The 20,306-nt window shown below is 43.2% G+C and overlaps 1 protein-coding gene across 1 annotated transcript in view; it reads left to right on the top strand.

Moving 5' to 3' along the window:
- LOC308096199 (myosin-7-like) overlaps window positions 1–19,798 on the top strand; it is a 54,932-nt gene extending 35,134 nt beyond the window's left edge. The window contains exons 27-46 of the mRNA XM_080443532.1: window positions 625–770; window positions 1,626–1,716; window positions 3,289–3,446; window positions 5,546–5,777; window positions 7,075–7,201; window positions 7,612–7,730; window positions 8,056–8,252; window positions 8,961–9,144; window positions 9,345–9,510; window positions 9,897–10,021; window positions 10,584–10,699; window positions 10,840–11,026; window positions 12,021–12,230; window positions 14,305–14,430; window positions 15,182–15,272; window positions 15,584–15,663; window positions 16,939–17,043; window positions 17,174–17,269; window positions 18,553–18,696; window positions 19,057–19,798. Of these exons, the coding sequence (XP_080299658.1) occupies window positions 625–770; window positions 1,626–1,716; window positions 3,289–3,446; window positions 5,546–5,777; window positions 7,075–7,201; window positions 7,612–7,730; window positions 8,056–8,252; window positions 8,961–9,144; window positions 9,345–9,510; window positions 9,897–10,021; window positions 10,584–10,699; window positions 10,840–11,026; window positions 12,021–12,230; window positions 14,305–14,430; window positions 15,182–15,272; window positions 15,584–15,663; window positions 16,939–17,043; window positions 17,174–17,269; window positions 18,553–18,696; window positions 19,057–19,068 (2,712 nt within the window). The 3' untranslated portion in view covers window positions 19,069–19,798. The remainder of the gene's footprint in view (window positions 1–624; window positions 771–1,625; window positions 1,717–3,288; window positions 3,447–5,545; window positions 5,778–7,074; window positions 7,202–7,611; window positions 7,731–8,055; window positions 8,253–8,960; window positions 9,145–9,344; window positions 9,511–9,896; window positions 10,022–10,583; window positions 10,700–10,839; window positions 11,027–12,020; window positions 12,231–14,304; window positions 14,431–15,181; window positions 15,273–15,583; window positions 15,664–16,938; window positions 17,044–17,173; window positions 17,270–18,552; window positions 18,697–19,056) is intronic.
- The last annotated feature ends 508 nt before the right edge of the window (window positions 19,799–20,306 follow it).

Here is a 20,306-nt window from a genome sequence, read left to right as displayed (position 1 = left end):
TTTTTTTTTTGTAATGTTAATTTCGACTAGTCGACTAGTCGACTACTAATTGGTCAAAACAGTCGACTCACACAAATCATTAGTTGTGAATGCCCTAACCCCTGGCCTACTAGTGGGCGTGCCTTCAGATCAGGAAGCAGGTCGCGCTTTACCCAATCAAATGTAGTGGGCGGGATTTACGTGTCCGCCGATCCTTCCCCACTAGAAACAAACCAAAACTCATTTAACAATATCGTCCTCGGAGCAGACAAAACCACGGAAAGATATTCACATTTTAACTTGCTCTTTCATCATAGAAACAAGTGGGCTTATAACCAAAACCATCCATGTTCTCTGGGAGAAGTGGTGTTAGTGTTCTGTGTAGAAATATTGTTAGTGGGAATGAAAACATAGTCGCACCACCGGAAGTGAAAGGCTGAAGGCAGACCAAAACCCCGGTTTCCTTGCGCTCGCGTGCTACGTCGACTTCCTCCCAGGGCCAAGTGAGATAGTCAAAAGCAGCAGAGGGCGCTGTTTTTCCTTTTCATTTGGCGATGGGTTCCCAGATTGCCTCCAAACAGACAAGGCCTCACTTTCTTGGCGGACATGGCCTCTTACTCTTTCTCCTGCTCTTCCCGTGTGCAGGTGGCAGGCTCTCTGGAACAGGAGAAACGCTCTCGAATCGAACTGGAACGAAACAAGCGCAAACTGGAGGGAGATCTGAAGCTGTCCATGGAGTCAGTCAGAGACCTGGAGACCGACAAGCTGCAGCTGGAGGACAAAATGAAAAAGTAGGGAAGAGAATAGCACGTCAAATGGATTATGGATTATTTGTCCCCCTAAAGAAACTCGTGGAGGCAGCCGTCACATTACACTGGCTGTACGCTACATGATTGCTGCCTAATAGATTGCCTGGGAGTAGTGAACCTTATGCGCCAGGGGCCAGTTGCACCACCTGACACTAAACTTAGCCTAGTAATAGCTTAAATGGCTTTTAAAAAAGCAATTTAACCCATTTAGCCGGGAAAGTATCTGTGTCATTTTTAGATTTCTTTGGCTATTCAAAAATAGCAGATCTACAAGCTCATAGCGCGGCACCGAGTGCCGCGCTATGAGCTTGTAGATCTGCTATTTTTAGTTTTTTATGTGAAAATTTGTGCAAATCTTTAAATATATATATATTTTTAAAATATATATTCAAAGATTTGCACTCATTTTCACGATTTAAAAAAAAATAGCAGATCTACAAGCTCATAGTGCGGCACTCGGTGACCAATGGAAGCAAGTCTCTAGGACTTTTTTTTGTGTTAACCTTTTAGCCCAAATGTATGACTGTACTAATACATTCTGTCTAATGAAGTATTCAATCAATCAATCAATCAATCCTTTAAGATGATGAACTTTTATCCGGCATTGTTACTTTTAACTTATCTTCTTTTTCTCTCATCATCTCAATCACCTTGTCTGTCTGTCTGTCTGTCTGTCTGTCTGTCTGTCTGTCTGTCTGTCTGTCTGTCTGTCTGTCTGTCTGTCTGTCTGTCTGTCTGTCTGTCTGTCTGTCTGTCTGTCTGTCTGTCTGTCTGTCTGTCTGTCTGTCTGTCTGTCTGTCTGTCCGTCCGTCCGTCTACCCACCCATCCACCCACAGGAAGGACTATGAGTTAACTCAGGCCAACGCTAAGATGGAAGAGGAACAGACTCATGTAGATCAACTCCAGAAGAGAATCAAAGAACTGCAGGTTAGTCAGACAGCTACAACATTATTAACAATTATATTGTCTCCTGTATGGTGTAGTTAGTTATGTTATTAATATGTTGTAGTTATGCTTTATGTTGTTGATATGTGTTGTGTTAGTCTGTTGTTGGTAATATGTTAATATGTGTAATTTGCATGTTAGTTATGTAGGTATGTGTGTGTGCTGTATAATAGTAGGTATGTTTTTAATATTTCGTAAAGATGTGTTACTATTAGGGGTGGGACAAAAAAATCTGTATCGCTATACTGTACATCAATCTTACTCCCTCTTATCGTATCGTAGTGACAAATACTGATATTTTATTGTCTCGCCCCCTAGGGACTGGAGGTCCGGGGTGAGACTAACCGACAGAACTAGTCGTCTGTGGCCAGGTTAAGGTTTTTTAACCAATCACGTCGCTTTACAAGGTCACGTGAGGGGGTTGGTTGGCCTTAGCGTTCGAAGTTGCTCATGGTGATTGGATGCGTCACCAGATTAAGTGGCTACGTCGCTAGTTCAATACTAGGATAAAGATACCAAGAATTTGTAAGTCACTAAGTTATGACTCACTAATGAGTTATGAGTCACTGTTATGTGACAATTGTTGACGTTGCGTTCATTGAAATCATGCCGTTACGTTGGCTGTGCAGCGATGTTTCAAAGACTGTCAGCGCGCACTGCTTTGGTTGTGTATTGTTTCTTATTATTTATTGTTTCTGGATTATTATTATAACTCAAGAAAACGTCAGGAACAGAGAGATATAAAAGGGAGATGGCTCTTGTTAATATATTTTATTATTAAGAAAGCACCATCCAGGTTTACATAAAGCATTTTTTTTATGGTTAGCACTTTAATGTGTCCACTTTCACATATTTGTTTTGTATAAATTTAATTTGCACAGGAGATTTTAGGGAGGGAAATCTTGTAAGATTTCGGAATAAATGCATCATTCTTAATATTTTGCCTTTTCATGGGTATTTTTTCCTCTTCAGTTACAGATATCTTGCAATGCATCTATTGTCGCATATTTAGCGTATTGTGATATTTTTATCGAGGACCAAATATCGTCACGTATCGAATCGTGAGTTACTTGTACTGTCTCACCCCTTGTTACTACTGTATGTTGTTAAGACCTGAGGCGATTCTTTAAAAAAAATCTAAATCCTAACAGTTTTTGGGGAAAAAAATCAAAAAATGTTTTTTTCAAGATTTTTCAAAAATAGCAGATCTACAAGCTCATAGCGCGGCACTCTGTGCCGCGCTATGAGCTTGTAGATCAAATATCGTCACGTATCGAATCGTGAGTTACTTGTACTGTCTCACCCCTTGTTACTACTGTATGTTAAGACCTGAGGCGATTCTTTAAAAAAAATCTAAATCCTAACAGTTTTTGGGGAAAAAAAATCAAAAAATGTTTTTTTCAAGATTTTTCAAAAATAGCAGATCTACAAGCTCATAGCGCGGCACTCTGTGCCGCGCTATGAGCTTGTAGATCTGCTATTTTTGAATAGCCAAAGAAATCTAAAGTGACACAGATCTTAAAGGGTTAACATAATATGTTGTTTATGTACCAGACTCGTATTGAGGAGTTGGAGGAGTCGTTGGAAGCAGAGAGGATCTGGAGGACTAAGGCAGAGAGACAACGCAACGACGTGGCCAGAGAACTGGAGGAGCTGGGAGAGAAACTGGAGGAGGCCGGGGGAGCTTCTGCTGCTCAGATCGCACTCAACAGGTCATTCATTTAATTCATTTGTTAATTAAACAGGTTTCATTACTGACCTACAACTGACAAACTAAAAGAGACAGATCATAAGCTAATACATTTTAGGTATTACAGTATTATTGTCATCACCTGGGCAGGTGAGCTGTGTGTGTGTGTGTGTGTGTGTGTGTGTGTGTGTGTGTGTGTGTGTGTGTGTGTGTGTGTGTGTGTGTGTGTGTGTGTGTGTGTGTGTGTGTGTGTGTGTGTGTGTGTGTGTGTGTGTGTGTGTGTGTGTGTGTGTGTGTGTGTGTGTGTGTGTGGTGTTATTATGGAATACCAATTCTTTATATTAACACATTGGGTGCCCGAATTTTATAATAACAGATTATGTTCGGTGCCAGAAATCTCACCGCTGCGCTGTGCTGTTTAAATCTCCACGACGAGCGATCCATGAGAAAAAATGCATGCGTGTAGGTTGCGCGATGCTCCTGGCTAAAGCCTGAAACAACAACATGTCTCACGCGAGTCACCATTGCAGAGCGATCGCGCATCGAGAATGACTCGTTTTGCTCACTGTAAAAAGTTAAGGAGATACAGAGGTTTTTAGCAAGGAGATAGAATGGAAGCGGATGGGAGCGAGATTTTTTGGCACGGTGATCCATCTGTCCCTTACTTCTTAGAGAGTTCATGGGTGATTCCAGGGCTGCGCTAGCCCCCCCCCCCTTGTGGAAAAAACGAAAAAAACAAAAAGGTAAAACTAACGTATATTTACGTTTTTTTAGGATTGTTGGCACTCCGCGGGTGTATTTGCAAAACCGTAATATTACGGTTTTGGCACTCAATGTGTTAATATCTATATGTGTGCCACATGGACTTACAGGGAGCTTTGTCTGAGTCTATGGTCAAATGGCAACGCTTGCTAAATTGGCATTGGACAATCTCTATTGGGGGGCGGAGCTAAGCAAAAGGTCTATTGCACACTGTCTCACAGCACATAGACATATACACGAATCCACGGAGCGCTGCCCTGGGCGCAGCCATTGCTGCGGTGTCAACGCTCCGCGGACGCGACACCGCAGCAATGGCCGCCTACAGGCAGCGCGTCTGTGGATTCGTGTATTAAGGTAGACGCCTCCTCTGGCTCTGAGGCGTCTGTATGGCGGGGCGCGCTTCCGCTTCCGGGGGGGCCAGCTGGAAACTTTCGCGTGCGTCACAGAAGGGGGGCGTTCGGTAGGCCAATCAGAGGCAGGTGGGGGCGGGACAACTAGATTCTGACGAGTCCTGGAAAAGACGTGCTGTGATTGGCCAGTAGTCAACGCGCTGTGATTGGGCCAGTGCCCGTGCCCCACCGGAAATATGGCGGCCACCATACGAAACAGGTCGCTCCAACGAACTGCAGAGGGCCAATGAGGTGTCTAGGTTTCTATATCTATGTCACAGCATGCCGTGTCTCAATAGTTGACCTTCCACCCCTAACAAATGCCCCCTATACCCGCATATCTGTATAAATACCTCGAAAAAGTTAGTGACACCCACAGCCACGAAACTAGAGGGAGCGTAAACAACAATCTGGTACCACCCACCCATAAAACAAACATGGGCAAATTCTCCTTCTATAGCACAGCCACCAAGGAATGGAATAGTCTAACCCCATCCCTCAAAAAATGCAGTTCGCTGGGCTCATTCAAAACAGCCCTAAAAACCCATCTTTCTGGAGGCCGAAAGAGGAGCTAGTACCAGTTTCCCTGTAGACAGACGACCCCCCCCCTCCTCTTTTTTGTACATATTTTGTATTTCCTCATGCTTTTTTTGTATATAATCGTTATTTTTCGATGCTTCACCCCCCCCCCTTTTTTTGTACATTTATTTTTTATTTTAATTTTTTTCATGCTCCTTTTTTTGGTACATAGTTGTATTTTTTCTGTATTATCTGTATCTGTATTTTCATGTTGATTTTTGAACTGTTTGGTTGCTACTATATATGTCTATGAAATTAACTCAAGGACCCCAACGGAAACAAGTCCGCAAGGACTTTTTTGGCCGGACCTTTTAGACAAAAGCATCATAAATGTAACTGTGTTGTTTTACATTCTTTTGCCTAATAAAAATTTCAATCAATCAATCAACAGGAAGCGCGAAGCGGACTTCCTGAAGGTGCGCAGGGAGCTGGACGAGGCGGGTCTCCACCACGAGGCCACGGCCGCCACGCTGAGGAAGAAGCACTCTGACAGCGTGCTGGAGCTGGGCGAACAGATCGACGCGCTGCAGAGAGCCAAGCAGAAACTGGAGAAGGAGAAGGCCGAGTTCAGGCTGGAGGCCGACGACCTGACGTCCAGCCTGGAGCAACTGTCCAGATCCAAGGTCAGCGTTTCTACTGGTCGTACTGGTACTGTTCTACTGGTCTCGCGTAGCCAGACTATAGAGCGTTGGTTTATCAAAGTGGGGTTCCGGGGACCCCCAGGGGGTCCCCAGCTAAATGAGTTAATAAAGCGTCACAATCATTTTAACCACTTTATCCATATTTTATACTTTGGCTATTCAAAAATAGCAGATCTACAAGCTCATAGCGCGGCACCGAGTGCCGCGCTATGAGCTTGTAGATCTGCTATTTTTTTGAAAAATCTCGAAAATGTGTGCTTTTTTTTTTAAAGGCGAACATTTTGAACTCAAATCTTTGCTTCTGGGGGTCCCTGGCACAACATATTTTCAGGTGGGGGTCCGCGGCCAAATACATATTAATTTAGGGGTCCTTGGCACGAAAGAGTTTGAGAACCACTGCTATAGAGTATACCGAAGTCTATACTCTCTACTAAAGCCTAATGTATATTACCTAATGCTGGCTACAGACTACAATGTGACTCATTCAGTCATTCAGGTGGGTGGGAGCGGAACACATTTCGGGTGTTCGGTGCCTTCGAGATGTTGTGACCAGCCGAACTAGTCTGGCTGCTGTGATTGGTCAGACGTTGGTCAGACGCTCCGCGTTGTTTCCGTATTCAGCTCAACTTCAAGTTCCTTCTGTCAGCAGTGAAGCAAGTGAAAAGCAGCTGTAGTTTTGGAAGTTACACGAGCCAACTTCCAGGAGGCTCACACACACCTCTGAAATCTCTGCTTAGCGACCATTCATAAACACAGCACACGCAACACAACATCGCTAGAAAGCGCTGTTATTATATAATAATAAAACCATGCTGCTGATGAAGGCAGCATCAGTTTGTCATCGGATGTATAGGGCTGTCACCATTACAAATTTAAGTTGACGATTAATTGTCAGTCAAATAATTGCGATTAACGATTTAATTGTGTTTCTGTCGTTGAAAATAAATGGAACATTATGAATAGAAAAATATTTTCTGTTTAGCTTTTAGTTTTCGTAAACAAAAGTTGCACAGGGCAGATATGACAAATAACACATATTTAATTACTTTATACTTAAAAATAAACATTACGCGATGCGACAGGTTTTGATCTTATAGATCTGGTATTTCCACTATATATTTTTTTGTTGTTGAAAATATGACATTTTTTTACATGGAATTGATTATGACGATTATGCAAAAAGAATTGCGATTATATAAAATAATTGCGATTAGACGATTATGTAATAATTGTGACAGGCCTACGGATGTATTGATTATTCATTATTGATTATTGACAGACTGGAATGGAGAAGATGTGCAGAGTGTACGAGGACCAGCTGAATGAGTCCAGGAGCAGAGTGGAGGAGCTGCAGAGACAACTGACTGACATGTCCTCTCAGAAAGCACGCTCCCTGGCTGAATCTGGTACACACACACACACGCACGCACGCACGCACGCACGCACGCACGCACGCACGCACGCACGCACGCACGCACGCACGCACGCACGCACGCACGCACGCACGCACGCACGCACGCACGCACGCACGCACGCACGCACGCACGCACGCACGCACGCACACGCACGCACACGCACACGCACGCACACGCACACGCACACACAAACACACACTTGTCTTGTTCACCAACACAATCTGAATTGTCTCAGTCTTTCCATCATCATCACATTCCTGTTCCCTCTATCAATATATTGATCAATCGATCTGTCTGTCTGTCTGTCTGTCTGTCTGTCTGTCTGTCTGTCTGTCTGTCTGTCTGTCTGTCTGTCTGTCTGTCTGTCTGTCTCTTCACCTGTCTGTCTGTCTGTCAATCAGCGGAGAACAGCCGTCGTCTGGAGGAGCGCGAGGCTCTGATTGGTCAGCTGCAGCGTTCAAAGATGGGGCTTTGCCAGAACACAGACGACCTGAAGAGACACCTGGAGGAGGAGACCAAGGTGACCTTTGACCCAGGGGTCATCAATAGTTCAAACTTATTCTGTGCAAATATGAATCCACTGGCAAGCACGTAATCTGCTGCATTACTACCTTTACTGTTATTATTATTACTGTCATTACTATAACGTGCCGGTTCTGTCTGTCTTAATGCTAAAAAACAAACACAGTTATTTAGCCTATTTTGGGCTAACCCTGAATCCATCTGTGTGTGTTTGTTTGTGTGCGTGTGCGTGTGCGTGTGCGTGTGCGTGCGCGCGCGTGCGTGCGTGTGCGTGTGCGTGTGCGTGTGTGTGTGTGTGTGTGTGTGTGTGTGTGTGTGTGTAGGCCAGGGTAGGGTTGGCCCATGCGGTCCAGTCATCGCGTCATGAGTGCAGCCTGCTAAGGGAACAGTTTGAGGAGGAGCAGGAGGCCCGGGCGGAGCTACAGAGAGCGCTGTCCAAAGCCAACAGCCAGGTGGCGCAATGGAGGACCAAGTATGAGACGGACGCAGTCCAGAGGACTGAAGAACTCGAGGACGCCAAGTGAGATATGACTCATTACTACTACTAATACAAATATTAAGCACACACTTATACATCACACACGTAAATGTATGTATGTGTGTAACGCCTGGGATTCGAACCCGCCTCTCCCTCGTGGGAAGGGACAATGTCACGATAAAGTCTAACATCTTATCCACTAGCCTATCGGGGAATCGCAATGTAACACCCGGGATTCGAACCCTGGTCTCCTGTGAGATATTAACCACTGATCAGTATGTTACTGATGTTTTAACACATTGTGTGCCAGAGGTTTATTAAAATAGGGTACATCCAGTGCCAGCATATCTTCCATCCACCTACGTTGATATGTTTCGTGCTGAAGAAGCCCCGTCGAGGACGCGCATGTAAACAAAGCGTGCGTGCGAGACGGCGGAGGGTCCCGACTAACGCCTGGAACAATAATATTTCTAACGCGATCCTCCATTGCGATCAAAAACGGCTCACTTCCACCACGTTAAAAAGAAATGGAGATATTAAGCTTTTAGTCAAGGAGTTAACATTGGAGGGGACAACCGGAAGGATTTTTGACATGGATCCACATCCGGCCTCTCCTTCTCAGAGACTCCTTGGATGATCCCAAAGTTTCGTTAGAGCGCCCCACGTGGGAAAAATATATTTTAAAAAAATGGGCCAAAAACGGTCCGGACCGTTTATGGCACTCAATGTGTTAATTGTCCTGTACTACAGGAAGAAGTTGGTAGTTCGCCTCCAGACGGTAGAGGAGGCAGTGGAGGCGTCCAACGCCAAGTGTTCATCCCTGGAGAAAACCAAACAGCGTCTGCAGGTGGAGATAGAAGACCTGGTGGTGGAGCTGGAGCGATCCAACTCTACTGCCCTGGCTCTGGACAAGAAGCAGCGCCACTTTGACAAGGTCAGCCGTTCATACAGACCATAACCCTTACTAGGGTTAGTATACATTGCATTGCATTATACATTACGGGGAGAGTCAAGTGCTACGGGGCTAAGGTGGAGTCGGAAGAGGACGGCGGAAAATTGGGAGTGAGTGTTTTAGGGAAGGCTCAGACAGCTTTTCCTATAATAACCCACATGTGCTGCTGTGTGGCGTTTCAGATGCTGAGTGAATGGAGGGTGAAGTTTGACGAGAGCCAGACAGAGCTGGAGTGTTCTCAAAAAGAGAGTCGCAGTCTGAGCACTGAGCTGTTCAAACTGAAGAACTGTTACGAAGAGGCTCTGGACCAGCTGGACACCATCAAACGAGAGAACAAAAACCTCCAAGGTACAGTACCAACATCCATTATATGCATCAGTGGTTCTTTAACTCTTAGACTGCCAGAGTTTTTTTTTTTACCCTCACAGACTTTTCTAAGCTACTTAGAAAACAATTTATTTTTGTGTCCGTTTATTTTTTAACATTGAAGTGAATGGAGCAGCAACTTTTTGGAAAATGTTATCTCCTGGTTCTTTGTGACGAACGGAAAAACCCCAAAAATAAATAATAATTTTTGAATTTTTTTTGTAATATTTTTTTTGTTGCCAAAAACGTTTATAAACGTGTGTGTGTGTGTGTGTGTGTGTGTGTGTGTGTGTGTGTGTGTGTGTGTGTGTGTGTGTGTGTGTGTGTGTGTGTGTGTGTGTGTGTGTGTGTGTGTGTGTGTGTGTCAGATGAGATAACAGAGCTGGCAGACCAGGTGGGTCATGGGGGGAAGACCATCTATGAACTGGAGAGACTGAAGAAGGTTCTGGATGGAGAGAAGTGTGACATCAGAGCAGCTCTGGAGGAGGCAGAGGTACGTCTTCTTCTTCTTCTTCATATAATTATTATGATTGGTGCTGTGTGTTGCAGGCAGTGGTGGAAAGTAACTAAGTACATTTACTTAAGTACTGTACTTAAGTACAATTTTGAGGTGTTTGTACTTTACTTGAGTATTTCCAATTTCCAAAACTTTTACTTCTACTCCACTACATCTCAGAGGCAAATATTGTACTTTTACTCCACTACAATTATTTGAAATCTTTAGTTACTAGTTACTTTGATATAAATCATTACATTATAAAACATACAATAACCACTTCAGCCCTATTTCATACATAGGCTATTTGAAAATAGCCGATCTACAAGCTCACAACGCGTCTCATCGCGACGTGTTGTGAGCTTGTAGATCTGCTATTTTCAAACATTTTAGTACTTTTACTTTTGGTACTTTAAGTACATTTTGATACCAATACTTTTGTTACTCAAGTACATTTTGAATACTGGACTATTACTTGTAACATAGTATTTCTACATTGCAGTATTGATACTTTTACTTAAGTAAAACGTTTGAGTACTTTTTCCACCACTGGTTGCAGGGCACCCTGGAACACGAGGAGAGCAAAATGCTCAAAGCTCAGCTGCAGCTGGAACAGATGAAGTCTGACGTCGAACGCAAGATCTCAGAGAGAGACGAGGAGATTGACAACCTCAGGTAGTAATACCTGATTATCAACCTTATCAACTAACTAACTAAAACTCTCAATACCTAATCTAACTAACAAGAATAAGTTATTCAATCCCACTGTTGGCTAGTGTGTGAGTATTAGTTGTAATGCTGGTGTCGTCCACCAGGCGGAGCCACCAGCGCTCGTTGGAGGCCATGCAGACCAGTTTGGATGCGGAGGTGCGTTTGCGCAGCGAGGCGGTTCGTCTGAGGAAGAAGATGGAATCCGACCTGAACGAGATGGAGATCCAGCTGGTCCACGCTAACCGCTACGCTGCCGATAGCCAGAGGCTGATACGACACCTACAATCACAGGTAATCTCATCTAATCTAATCTAACAGCTACCGTATACTGCAGTGATCTAGAGATAAATACGACACCTACAATCACAGGTAATCTCATCTAATCTAATCTAACAGATACCATACACCTCAGCGGGCTAGTGATTAATATGACACCTACAATGCAGAGTCCTGCAACGGGCCGGATACCCGCGGATACCCGTTTGACGAGTGAAAACGAGTGAAATTTTTACTTTGATAAGATCACGGGTACGGGGACGGGCGGTACTGAACTAATCGCGGGCGGGTATCATTTTATTGTGGAAATCAGAGAGCACTGTTTCCGCCCAAACAACGTCACTTGTGTAGCTTAACACAGCACAACTGCATGGAGCATGCTGGTCAGTTATCTTAACTCAAACAAACAAACACAAACAACACATTGAACATCCCTTAAACCTTCAACTTAAAACCATCTGATGACGTAAACAACGACACATGTGTGCTGCGTAGATGCGCGTTCGCGCGCGTGTCTTAAGCTCGCTCCTCCGTCTTCACTTGATTTCTGTACGAACCTGACCACTGAATGTAGCGCTGTTGTTGAAGGCTGCTATCTTTTTCAACACACTTTTCAATAGGATTTACATTTTACTCTGCATGTAATCACGGGTAAACGGGCGGACAACGGGTCGTTTATTTGACGGGCGGGGCGGGTCTGGTTCGTATTTTGAAATTATCACGGGTGACAGGTTGGTCTACGGATCTGAGTATTGACAGGCGGGGCGTATTTTTATGGTATTTTTTATGGAAACCTTGAAAATGAGTTTTATTTGTGATAATGATAAGCAGGAACGTAAACTAAACGATGTTAGTTCCATTGATTCTGCTGGAAGCTGGAACACACTAAAATAAACATGCTCTGAAAATGCACGTGGCCCACCCACGTGGACCACTTAACACGGCAGCCGAACGGCCCGCTCCATCATCACGGTTGCCCTCCCCTGTTCTGATGAATGTCCTGTTTCAGCTGAAAGAGGTGCAGTTGGACCTGGATGATAAAATCCACCTGAACAACCAGCTGAAAGAACAGGTCGTCCTGACGGAGCGCCGCTGTTCGCTGCTGGAGTCTGAGGAGGTGGAGCTACGTGGCGCCATGGAGCAGTCTGACCGCCTCCGCAGGATGGCCGAACACGAGCTGGTGGAGGCCGGCGAGAGAGTTAACATTCTGAACACACAGGTAGGAAGTGGACACACACACACGCACGCGCACATGCACACACACACACACACACACACACACACACACATGCACGCACACACGCACACAGACAGACAGACAGACAGACAGACAGACAGACAGACAGACAGACAGATAGACGCATAGACAGACAGATAGACGCATAGACAGACAGATAGACGCATAGACAGGCGCACAGACACTCAGACAGACAGACGCAGACATACACAGACAGACAGACAGACAGACAGACAGACAGACAGACAGACAGACAGACAGACAGACAGACAGACAGACAGACAGACAGACAGACAGACAGACACTCAAACAGACAGACGCAGACATACACAGACAGACAGATAGACGCATAGACAGACGCATAGACAGACGCACTCATTCTCAAAAGCACTAGACAACAATTCCACAATCTCTGAATACTACAGTATAGTCTGCAACTACACCACCGAAAGCTGAGAAAGGAAGCTGTCATCTGTTCGTCATTTCCGTCCACGAAAATATATTTTAAAATATCTTTACATTCTGTTTCAGAATTTCCGTTTCTGATAAGCAGCAAGCTATATAATGCTTTGATTATTTTATTTACAGTAGGATACATTTGACATGACCGCAAAGACGGGACATCCGTTCACTACTACTAGAGACTACTAAAGCACAGTACACCGATGTTTTGATTGGCTTACTGCTGTGTAGGGCTGTCACGATTACAAATTTAAGTTGACGATTAATTGTCACTCAAATAATTGCCATTAACGATTTAATTGTGTGTTTGGCGTTGAACATTGGAACATAATGAAGTGTTACGACCCACCGGGTCTAGGGGAGTAGGAACGCAACAAGGCAAGATGGTTCAAGCCAAACTTAAGCTTTTATTTTCAGACATATTAATTTGTGGCATACAATCAGTGCAAATATATATACAGTGAGGTGCTACTCGTGCGTAATATGAATAGGGCTGGACAGGAACCAAATCAAAGAACTAAATAAAACAAACAATACTTCCTATAACCACTAGGGAACCCCCAACGCTGGCTACCTGAATAATACACTCCAAAGAAAACAATAAAGAACTTACCCTATACCTGACTACTCTGGTCTGAACTGGGCCAACACAGAAATACAAGGTACTGGAACCTGCCCTCTGAGGTGTTAACACATTAAAGAAGAAATAGAATAGTAGTTACCATACTTGCCCTGGATAACACAATTAGCACGTTAATGTAAGTAGCAACCTGTACAAAGAGAATGGAATGATAAGGCACATTTGGTAACTCTCTGCTCCGGTGGGCGCGCTGCCACCAGCCTACTCTAGACTCAGACAGATCACAACTGACAGCGGCCGTGAAGGAAGGATTCACGTCGGCTTTAAAGGGACGGACAGAACGGTGATTGGAGGGGAGCTTGAAGCTGAGCTTGAAGTGAAGAGCTCCCCACCAATCCTGGAGACGGAGTCGCACCCAGGATCTGCATAACATCAAAGGGACGAGCAGACATGCAAAAGTGTCACTTTTCAGCTACAGTCACCTTTTTGAACCCAAATAGGGCAATTGTGTGACACCTGACCCGAAAGAAAACAACATGTTGTCACCTTTTTCACCTCGGGGCTGTTTGCATGCCTGGACGAGGACGAAGACGGGCGCGCGCACACATAACACAACACAGACAACAGATCCTCTACACTGACGCTCTTATCCGTAACATGAAGCCTTTTATAGGCTTCGTAATCAAAAATTGCACAGGGCAGATATGACAAATAACTGAAATATACAAAGAAATTATTGACATATTTGATCATTTTCATACATTTCAAAAAGCAGAAATAGCTGATCTACAAGCTTACAACGCGTTGTAAGCTTGTAGATCTGCTATTTCTGCTTCTTTTTTTTTTTTTATGTTTGAAAATCACAAACAAACATGTAAACGATAATGACGATTATGAAAAAATTATTGCGATTATCTCAAATAACTGCGATTACACAATTATGTAATCATTGTGACAGGCCTACTGCTGTGTTGACACAGTGTTTTGATTGGTTGCCTGGCTGCTGTGTTGCAGAACGCAGGTCTGTTGAACCAGAAGAGGAAGCTGGAGGCGGATGTGTCCGTTCTGGCTGGAGAGGTGGACGAGGTCACCCTGGAGAACATGACCGCAGAGGAGAAAGCTAAGAAAGCTATTACTGATGTTAGTACTGAACTGTGACCCCTTGATCTTTAACCCCAAACCTCACCCACTTACCTCACCGCATAGGACAAAGCTTAGAAGACTATGGTTAAATCACATGACTAATGTCTCCTCGTATCCTGGTTTAAATTGAAATGGGTTTAATTAGCAGCCGAAGGTCTCCTCAGGCCATGGGATCTCAGCTCCAAACCCTTCTGGGTATGGTATCCAAAATGTCACGGCACTCAGTGGCTGGTTTGATACTATAATGATAAGTAAGCCTTGCCGAGACATGTGGCCCATAGGATAGGATCCTATCTTCTCTTTCTATAGCGTGAGGCGGCTTTATGTACAAAGTACGCCATGACGCTAGTATGTCGCAGGGGCTTACCCACAATCCAACCCTTGATGCCGAGTTCCAAGCAGGGTAGCTTCACGTCGCTTCAAAATTACGCTTGCTTGAACGTAGCTTCGCTTCGCCCGATGATCGGAGATCTCCACCTACCGATTAGGGATGCATGTGTATGCTACTGGTATGAAAACCGCTTGATAAGCCTGTATTGGCTTATCAAGCCTGTATTGGCTTATCAAGCGGTTTTCATAAATAAACAAAACAAAAAATGCGGTTATTGAAGGCTAGGATGGTGAATGGTGTTACTTAGATTTATTGTAATTTATTGTTTGTGTGTGTGTGCGTGTGCGTGTGTGTGTGTGTGTGTGTGTGTGTGCGTGTGCGTGTGTGTGCGTGTGTGCGTGCGTGCCATGCTCTCAGGCTGCTGTGATGGCAGAGGAGTTGAAGAAGGAACAGGACAGTAGCTCCACATTGGAGAGGATGAAGAGAAACATGGAGGCCATTGTCAAAGGTAACATCATTTTGTGTTGTAACGCGCCTGTCCACTGTATGAAATTCAAGTTGCGTATCTGTGGGGGTCACAAATATACGTCCATATTTTGACTGGACATTTCACAAGCTGACACATTGTCAACACAATAACTCCGGCAACAACGGACAGCTCATTAAGGACATGCCCTGACGTGACGCCCGCACACACACAAACCACCGTTGACAACGCGTTGCTTCATGATGCGTTGTCAACGCAATATAACCTCCGACAATGTCGGGGAAGCTGATAATGAATGTCCTCACTGTGTATGTATGTTTGTATGTTTGTAGAGCTCCAGTTGAAGCTGGATGAAGCAGAGCAGATGGCTCTGAAAGGGGGAAGGAAACACATTAACAAACTGGAACACAGAGTGAGTAGGAATGGATGGATCTCTATACTTTATCCCAGTGGTTCTCAACCTGTGGGTCGGACATGATCTTTGGGGGGTCAGATGACAGTAAAGTGACAATTTAAGGACTTTGAAGACCTTTTTAATACCTAAAAAGAAATAAAATTAAATGAAAAAACAAACAAAACATTACTGCATCTAAAGTTATCAACAAACTATACTAGAAAAACTGTGAAATTGTCAAATAATACAAGAAAGAGGCAAACATTTTGAAAATAGACGATCTACAAGCTCATTACTGTTAGGACTTAGTGACCCAGGTGCACACAGCAAGGAAGAGGCAAATGGAAGATTAAAGCCCACAAGGGCGAGTTTATCAACCAAGGGTTAACAATAAGGGAGAGATGAGGGGTGAGGGCTCCGCTGGCTGCCACCACTCAGCCACAGGATCCCGGGTTCTGGAGAGGAGAGGAGAAGCAGGATCGTTGATAACTAAGATTACAGAAAAACACAAAAAAAGGCTGGCACTGCAACTGCGTAAAGTTGAACAGGCTGTGGAGCCCTCTTGAGTGCAGAGAGCCCACAGACAGTGGTGGAAAAAGTACTCAAAAGTACTCAAATTTACTCAAGTAAAAGTATCAATACTGCAATGTAGTAATACAAGTAAAAGTTCGGAATTCAAAATTTACTTGAGTAAAAGTACAAAAGTATTAGTATCAAAATGTACTTAACGTACCAAAAGTAGAACGTACTCATTGTGCAGAATGTCCCATTTCACAAGTTTTCAAATATATAAAATAGTAGATCTACAACAAGCTCACAATGCGTCGCATCGCGACGCATTGTGAGCTTGTAGATCGGCTATTTTGAAAAGGCCAAAATGTATATAGGGCTGAAGTGGTTAATGTATGTTTTGTAATGATAATCAAAAGTAACTAGTAACTAAGGTTTTCAAATAATTGTAGTGGAGTAAAAGTATAATATTATTTGCCTCTGAGATGTAGTGGAGTAGAAGTAAAAGTACTGAAATTTGGAAATACTCCAGTAAAGTAAAAATACCTCCTTAAGCACAGTACTTGAGTATATGTACTTAGTTACTTTACACCACTGCCCACGGAACATAGATGTGGAGGCGAAGACGGGTGAGACGTAACACACAACGCCTCGCAACGTATCTGTGGAACGGAGTCAAACTAAATGACTCGGGGCGCGGGGGTCCCCGGTTCAAATATGACCTGAAAGGGTTGAGAACCAACAGCAGATGAATGTATTGTAACTGAAGGGCTTGGTGTGCAGGTGAGGGACCTGGAGACAGAGCTGATGGTGGAGCAGAAGAAGAGCGAGGAGTTCCACAAAGGAGTCAGACGATACGAGAGGAGAGTCAAAGAACTCACCTGTCAGGTCAGAACATCTTTCATCTTCTATGTACTGTAGGTTATATGTTTTAATGCTTCTATGTTGTGTCTTAATGGTTCTGTGTGTGCGTGTGCGTGTGTGTGTGTGTGTGTGTGTGTGTGTGTGTGTGTTGTAGACAGAGGAAGATAAGAAGACATTAATGACGATGCAGGAGATGATCAACAACCTGCAGTCTAAACTTAAGAGCTACAAGAGACTAGCTACTGATGCTGTAAGTTATATCATTATTATTATAATTATTATTATTATGAGAAGGAATATTAACTCATTCCCTGCCAGACTTATTTCTGGCTGTGTTTGCCCACTGCCAGCGATTTAGTGTTTTTTATTTCATTATGATCGCAAGTCCAATCGTTTCTAAACACACCCGCGATCCGTGCACGCCGCTCAGACAACAAACATTCCGACCGAGGCGGAGTCTCTCTCCTTCAGCCCAGTGTAAAAACCCCATGTATCGCCATGTGAACGGTCGAATCACTTACTTTTTTCACCTCGCCACAGACCTCGCTAAATCCCTTATGATCGCGTGTTCAACTGTTTGTAGACACACAGGGTAGTTGTGTGAGTGGCCCAGAGAAGACATTTTCAATCGCCGACATTCCATTTTGAAGTAGTAGCAGTTTCTAAAAAGCGTTTCTAAAAAGCGTTTCTAAACAGCGTTACACGGGGGAGAAAAACGAAGCAGAGAAAAGATCGTTTTAGAGGGGGACCTAAACAGGAAGCGGACGGAACCGAAAATCTTCGATTTGACGTATTTCCGTATCCGGGTGTGCTACAATGAAATGTGTCACTGCGAGAGATGAAGGACGGTGAGATATTTTAAAATCAAAGTCCTAGGCAGGGAATGAGTTAACCACTTGAACCCTAGTATCCTTATTCTGGCCATGTCAGAATAGGAAACGATTCTGCAAAATAAGCAGATCTGCTATTAGAGATTTTGAGAAAATGAGGGGGCCAATGATAGACCCCTGGGGGATCTCGGTCAATGAAGGGTTTAAGGGGTTTTACAGGTGCATGTCAAAACATTAGAATATTGTGGAAAAGTTTATGTGTGTCTAAGAAATACCTGTCTGTAAGGAATATTACACAAATTAATCCAAGAAAACATAATTTGTCAATTTCATAATAATTTGTAATAATTATTACTGTGATTATTGCAATATTTTTGAGGTACTGGTTTTATTTTTTTATTTTCATGAGCTCTATACGGTAATCATCAAGATTCAAACAAAAAAGGCTTGAAATATTTCACGTTGTTTGTCATGAATCTAAAAAAGTTTCACATTTTTTATTACATTACGAAAATGAACTTTTCCAACGATATTCAAATTGTTGCTGCCTGTGTGTGTGTGTGTGTGTGTGTGTGTGTGTGTGTGTGTGTGTGTGTGTGTGTGTGTGTGTGTGTGTGTGTGTGTGTGTGTGTGTGTGTGTGTGTGTGTGTGTGTGTGTGTGTGTGTGTGTGTGTGTGTGTGTGTGTGTGTGTGTGCGCGCCAGGAGGACCAGGTGACGGGTAACATGACGCGATACAGGAAGGTCCAACATGAGCTGGATGATGCTGAGGAGAGAGCCGACATCGCAGAAACTACCGTCAACAAACTACGCATCCGAACGCGCGAACAGACCACCAAGGTCGCCATGGTGAGCACCATGATCTGAAGACTCACCTCTTCAGACTCCACCTTAAACCCGTAGCACTTGACCTGGTTTTGATGACCATGCATACTTGGTATATTGTATATAGTATATTGTTTAAACTGAAGATCTTGGTTTACCTGTGATCCTAGTTTACTGAGGCACTGCACTGTCTCTTTGTATTTGATGTATGGTATGTGTTTACCTTGCATATACTGTAAGTCGCTCTGTATAAGAGCATCTGCTAAATGCCTAAATGGTAAATTGTACAACACTATCTAAAATCCATCCATCCATCCAACATTCTGAAATGTTTTTTGTTCCACCTTTACTAATCTGTCTGTCCGTCTGTCTCTTTCTCCATAGATCATTGAATGAGGCTGATTCCTTCTACTCTTTGTCCTTTCATCTGTGTGCTGTTTCTGATGCGTGTGTGTGATATCTCTGATGTATTAGTTCAGGGGTATGCATGCGTGTGCTCATGTGTCCGTGCGTTCGTTCGTTCGTTCGTTCGTTTGTTGGTGTATGAGTGACACTCACATTGAGCTGGGCAGGTGAAGTTACTGTACAATCCATCATGGAACACAATCTAAAGCACTGGTTCTCAACATCAGGTCCGAGGACCCCCAGGGGGTCCAAATAGACACTCTGAGAGTCAACAGATTTAGTTCCATTTTGTACACTTTCAGAGTTAAATTAACGCTGATCATTTTACTGTGTAGAATAGATTGTGGTCCCAAAGATAAAAACAATTAATCTAATTGTACACTCTCAGAGTTACAGACCTGTAAGGGTCCATTTGGTTCCATTTGCACACTCTCAGAGTTACAGACCCATTAGGGTCCATTTGACCCCCTGGTGGTCCCCGGACCCCACTTTTAGAAATAGTGATCTAGGGCATTTTGTTCATTCTGCTTGTCTCTATAGCAACTGTTGTCACACTAACCATGCAAATGTGTTCGTACACTATGTCTGATTACAACTGTATCACTTTTTTAAAAATCTTTTTTTTTATCACTTTTTTCAAACTACAGTCCATTAGCTACACAGAAATGACCAAGTAATTAACTAATTATTATAGTATTAATTATACAGTAAAATACATAAAGTGTAACTTTAAAACGTTATCTACTACACATTATTGGTTATTGAAATATAGAAAACACAATTACTGATAAATGTTATGCATTTATTTGTTTATATACCGGTCATTAATGTGTAATTAATGTTTTTTTTAAAGGTTTTCATTAGAACCAGACTTGACTCTATGAGCTGTACTGTTAAAGTTAAACATGTTTTGCTGTTTAAATTCCATGTCCTGTTGCTGAAAACAAAACCCTGTTCAAGTAGTTGTTGCATGTAAAAAAATATATATATTTTAAAATATAAATAAAAAATATTTATAGCTAGAATTATTAATATGATTATTATTATTATTATTATTACTGTTATTAGGGTTCCTGAAAGTGTAAGTAGAAAGTAGGAGATGACATGACGTAATGGAAAGTATTGATAAACGTATTGATGAACAATGTAAACATGATCATGTGTTACAGTTTTGTAACCATAGAGACAGTAATATTGTCTATATATATATATCTGGCTGTCGGGTGGAA

Source organism: Gymnoscopelus braueri (genome assembly GCF_963280865.1).
Source record: "Gymnoscopelus braueri genome assembly, chromosome: 12".
Classification (NCBI taxonomy): Eukaryota; Metazoa; Chordata; class Actinopteri; order Myctophiformes; family Myctophidae; genus Gymnoscopelus; species Gymnoscopelus braueri.
Note: the sequence above shows the minus strand (reverse complement) of the source record. Positions and strands in the feature narration are given on the sequence as shown.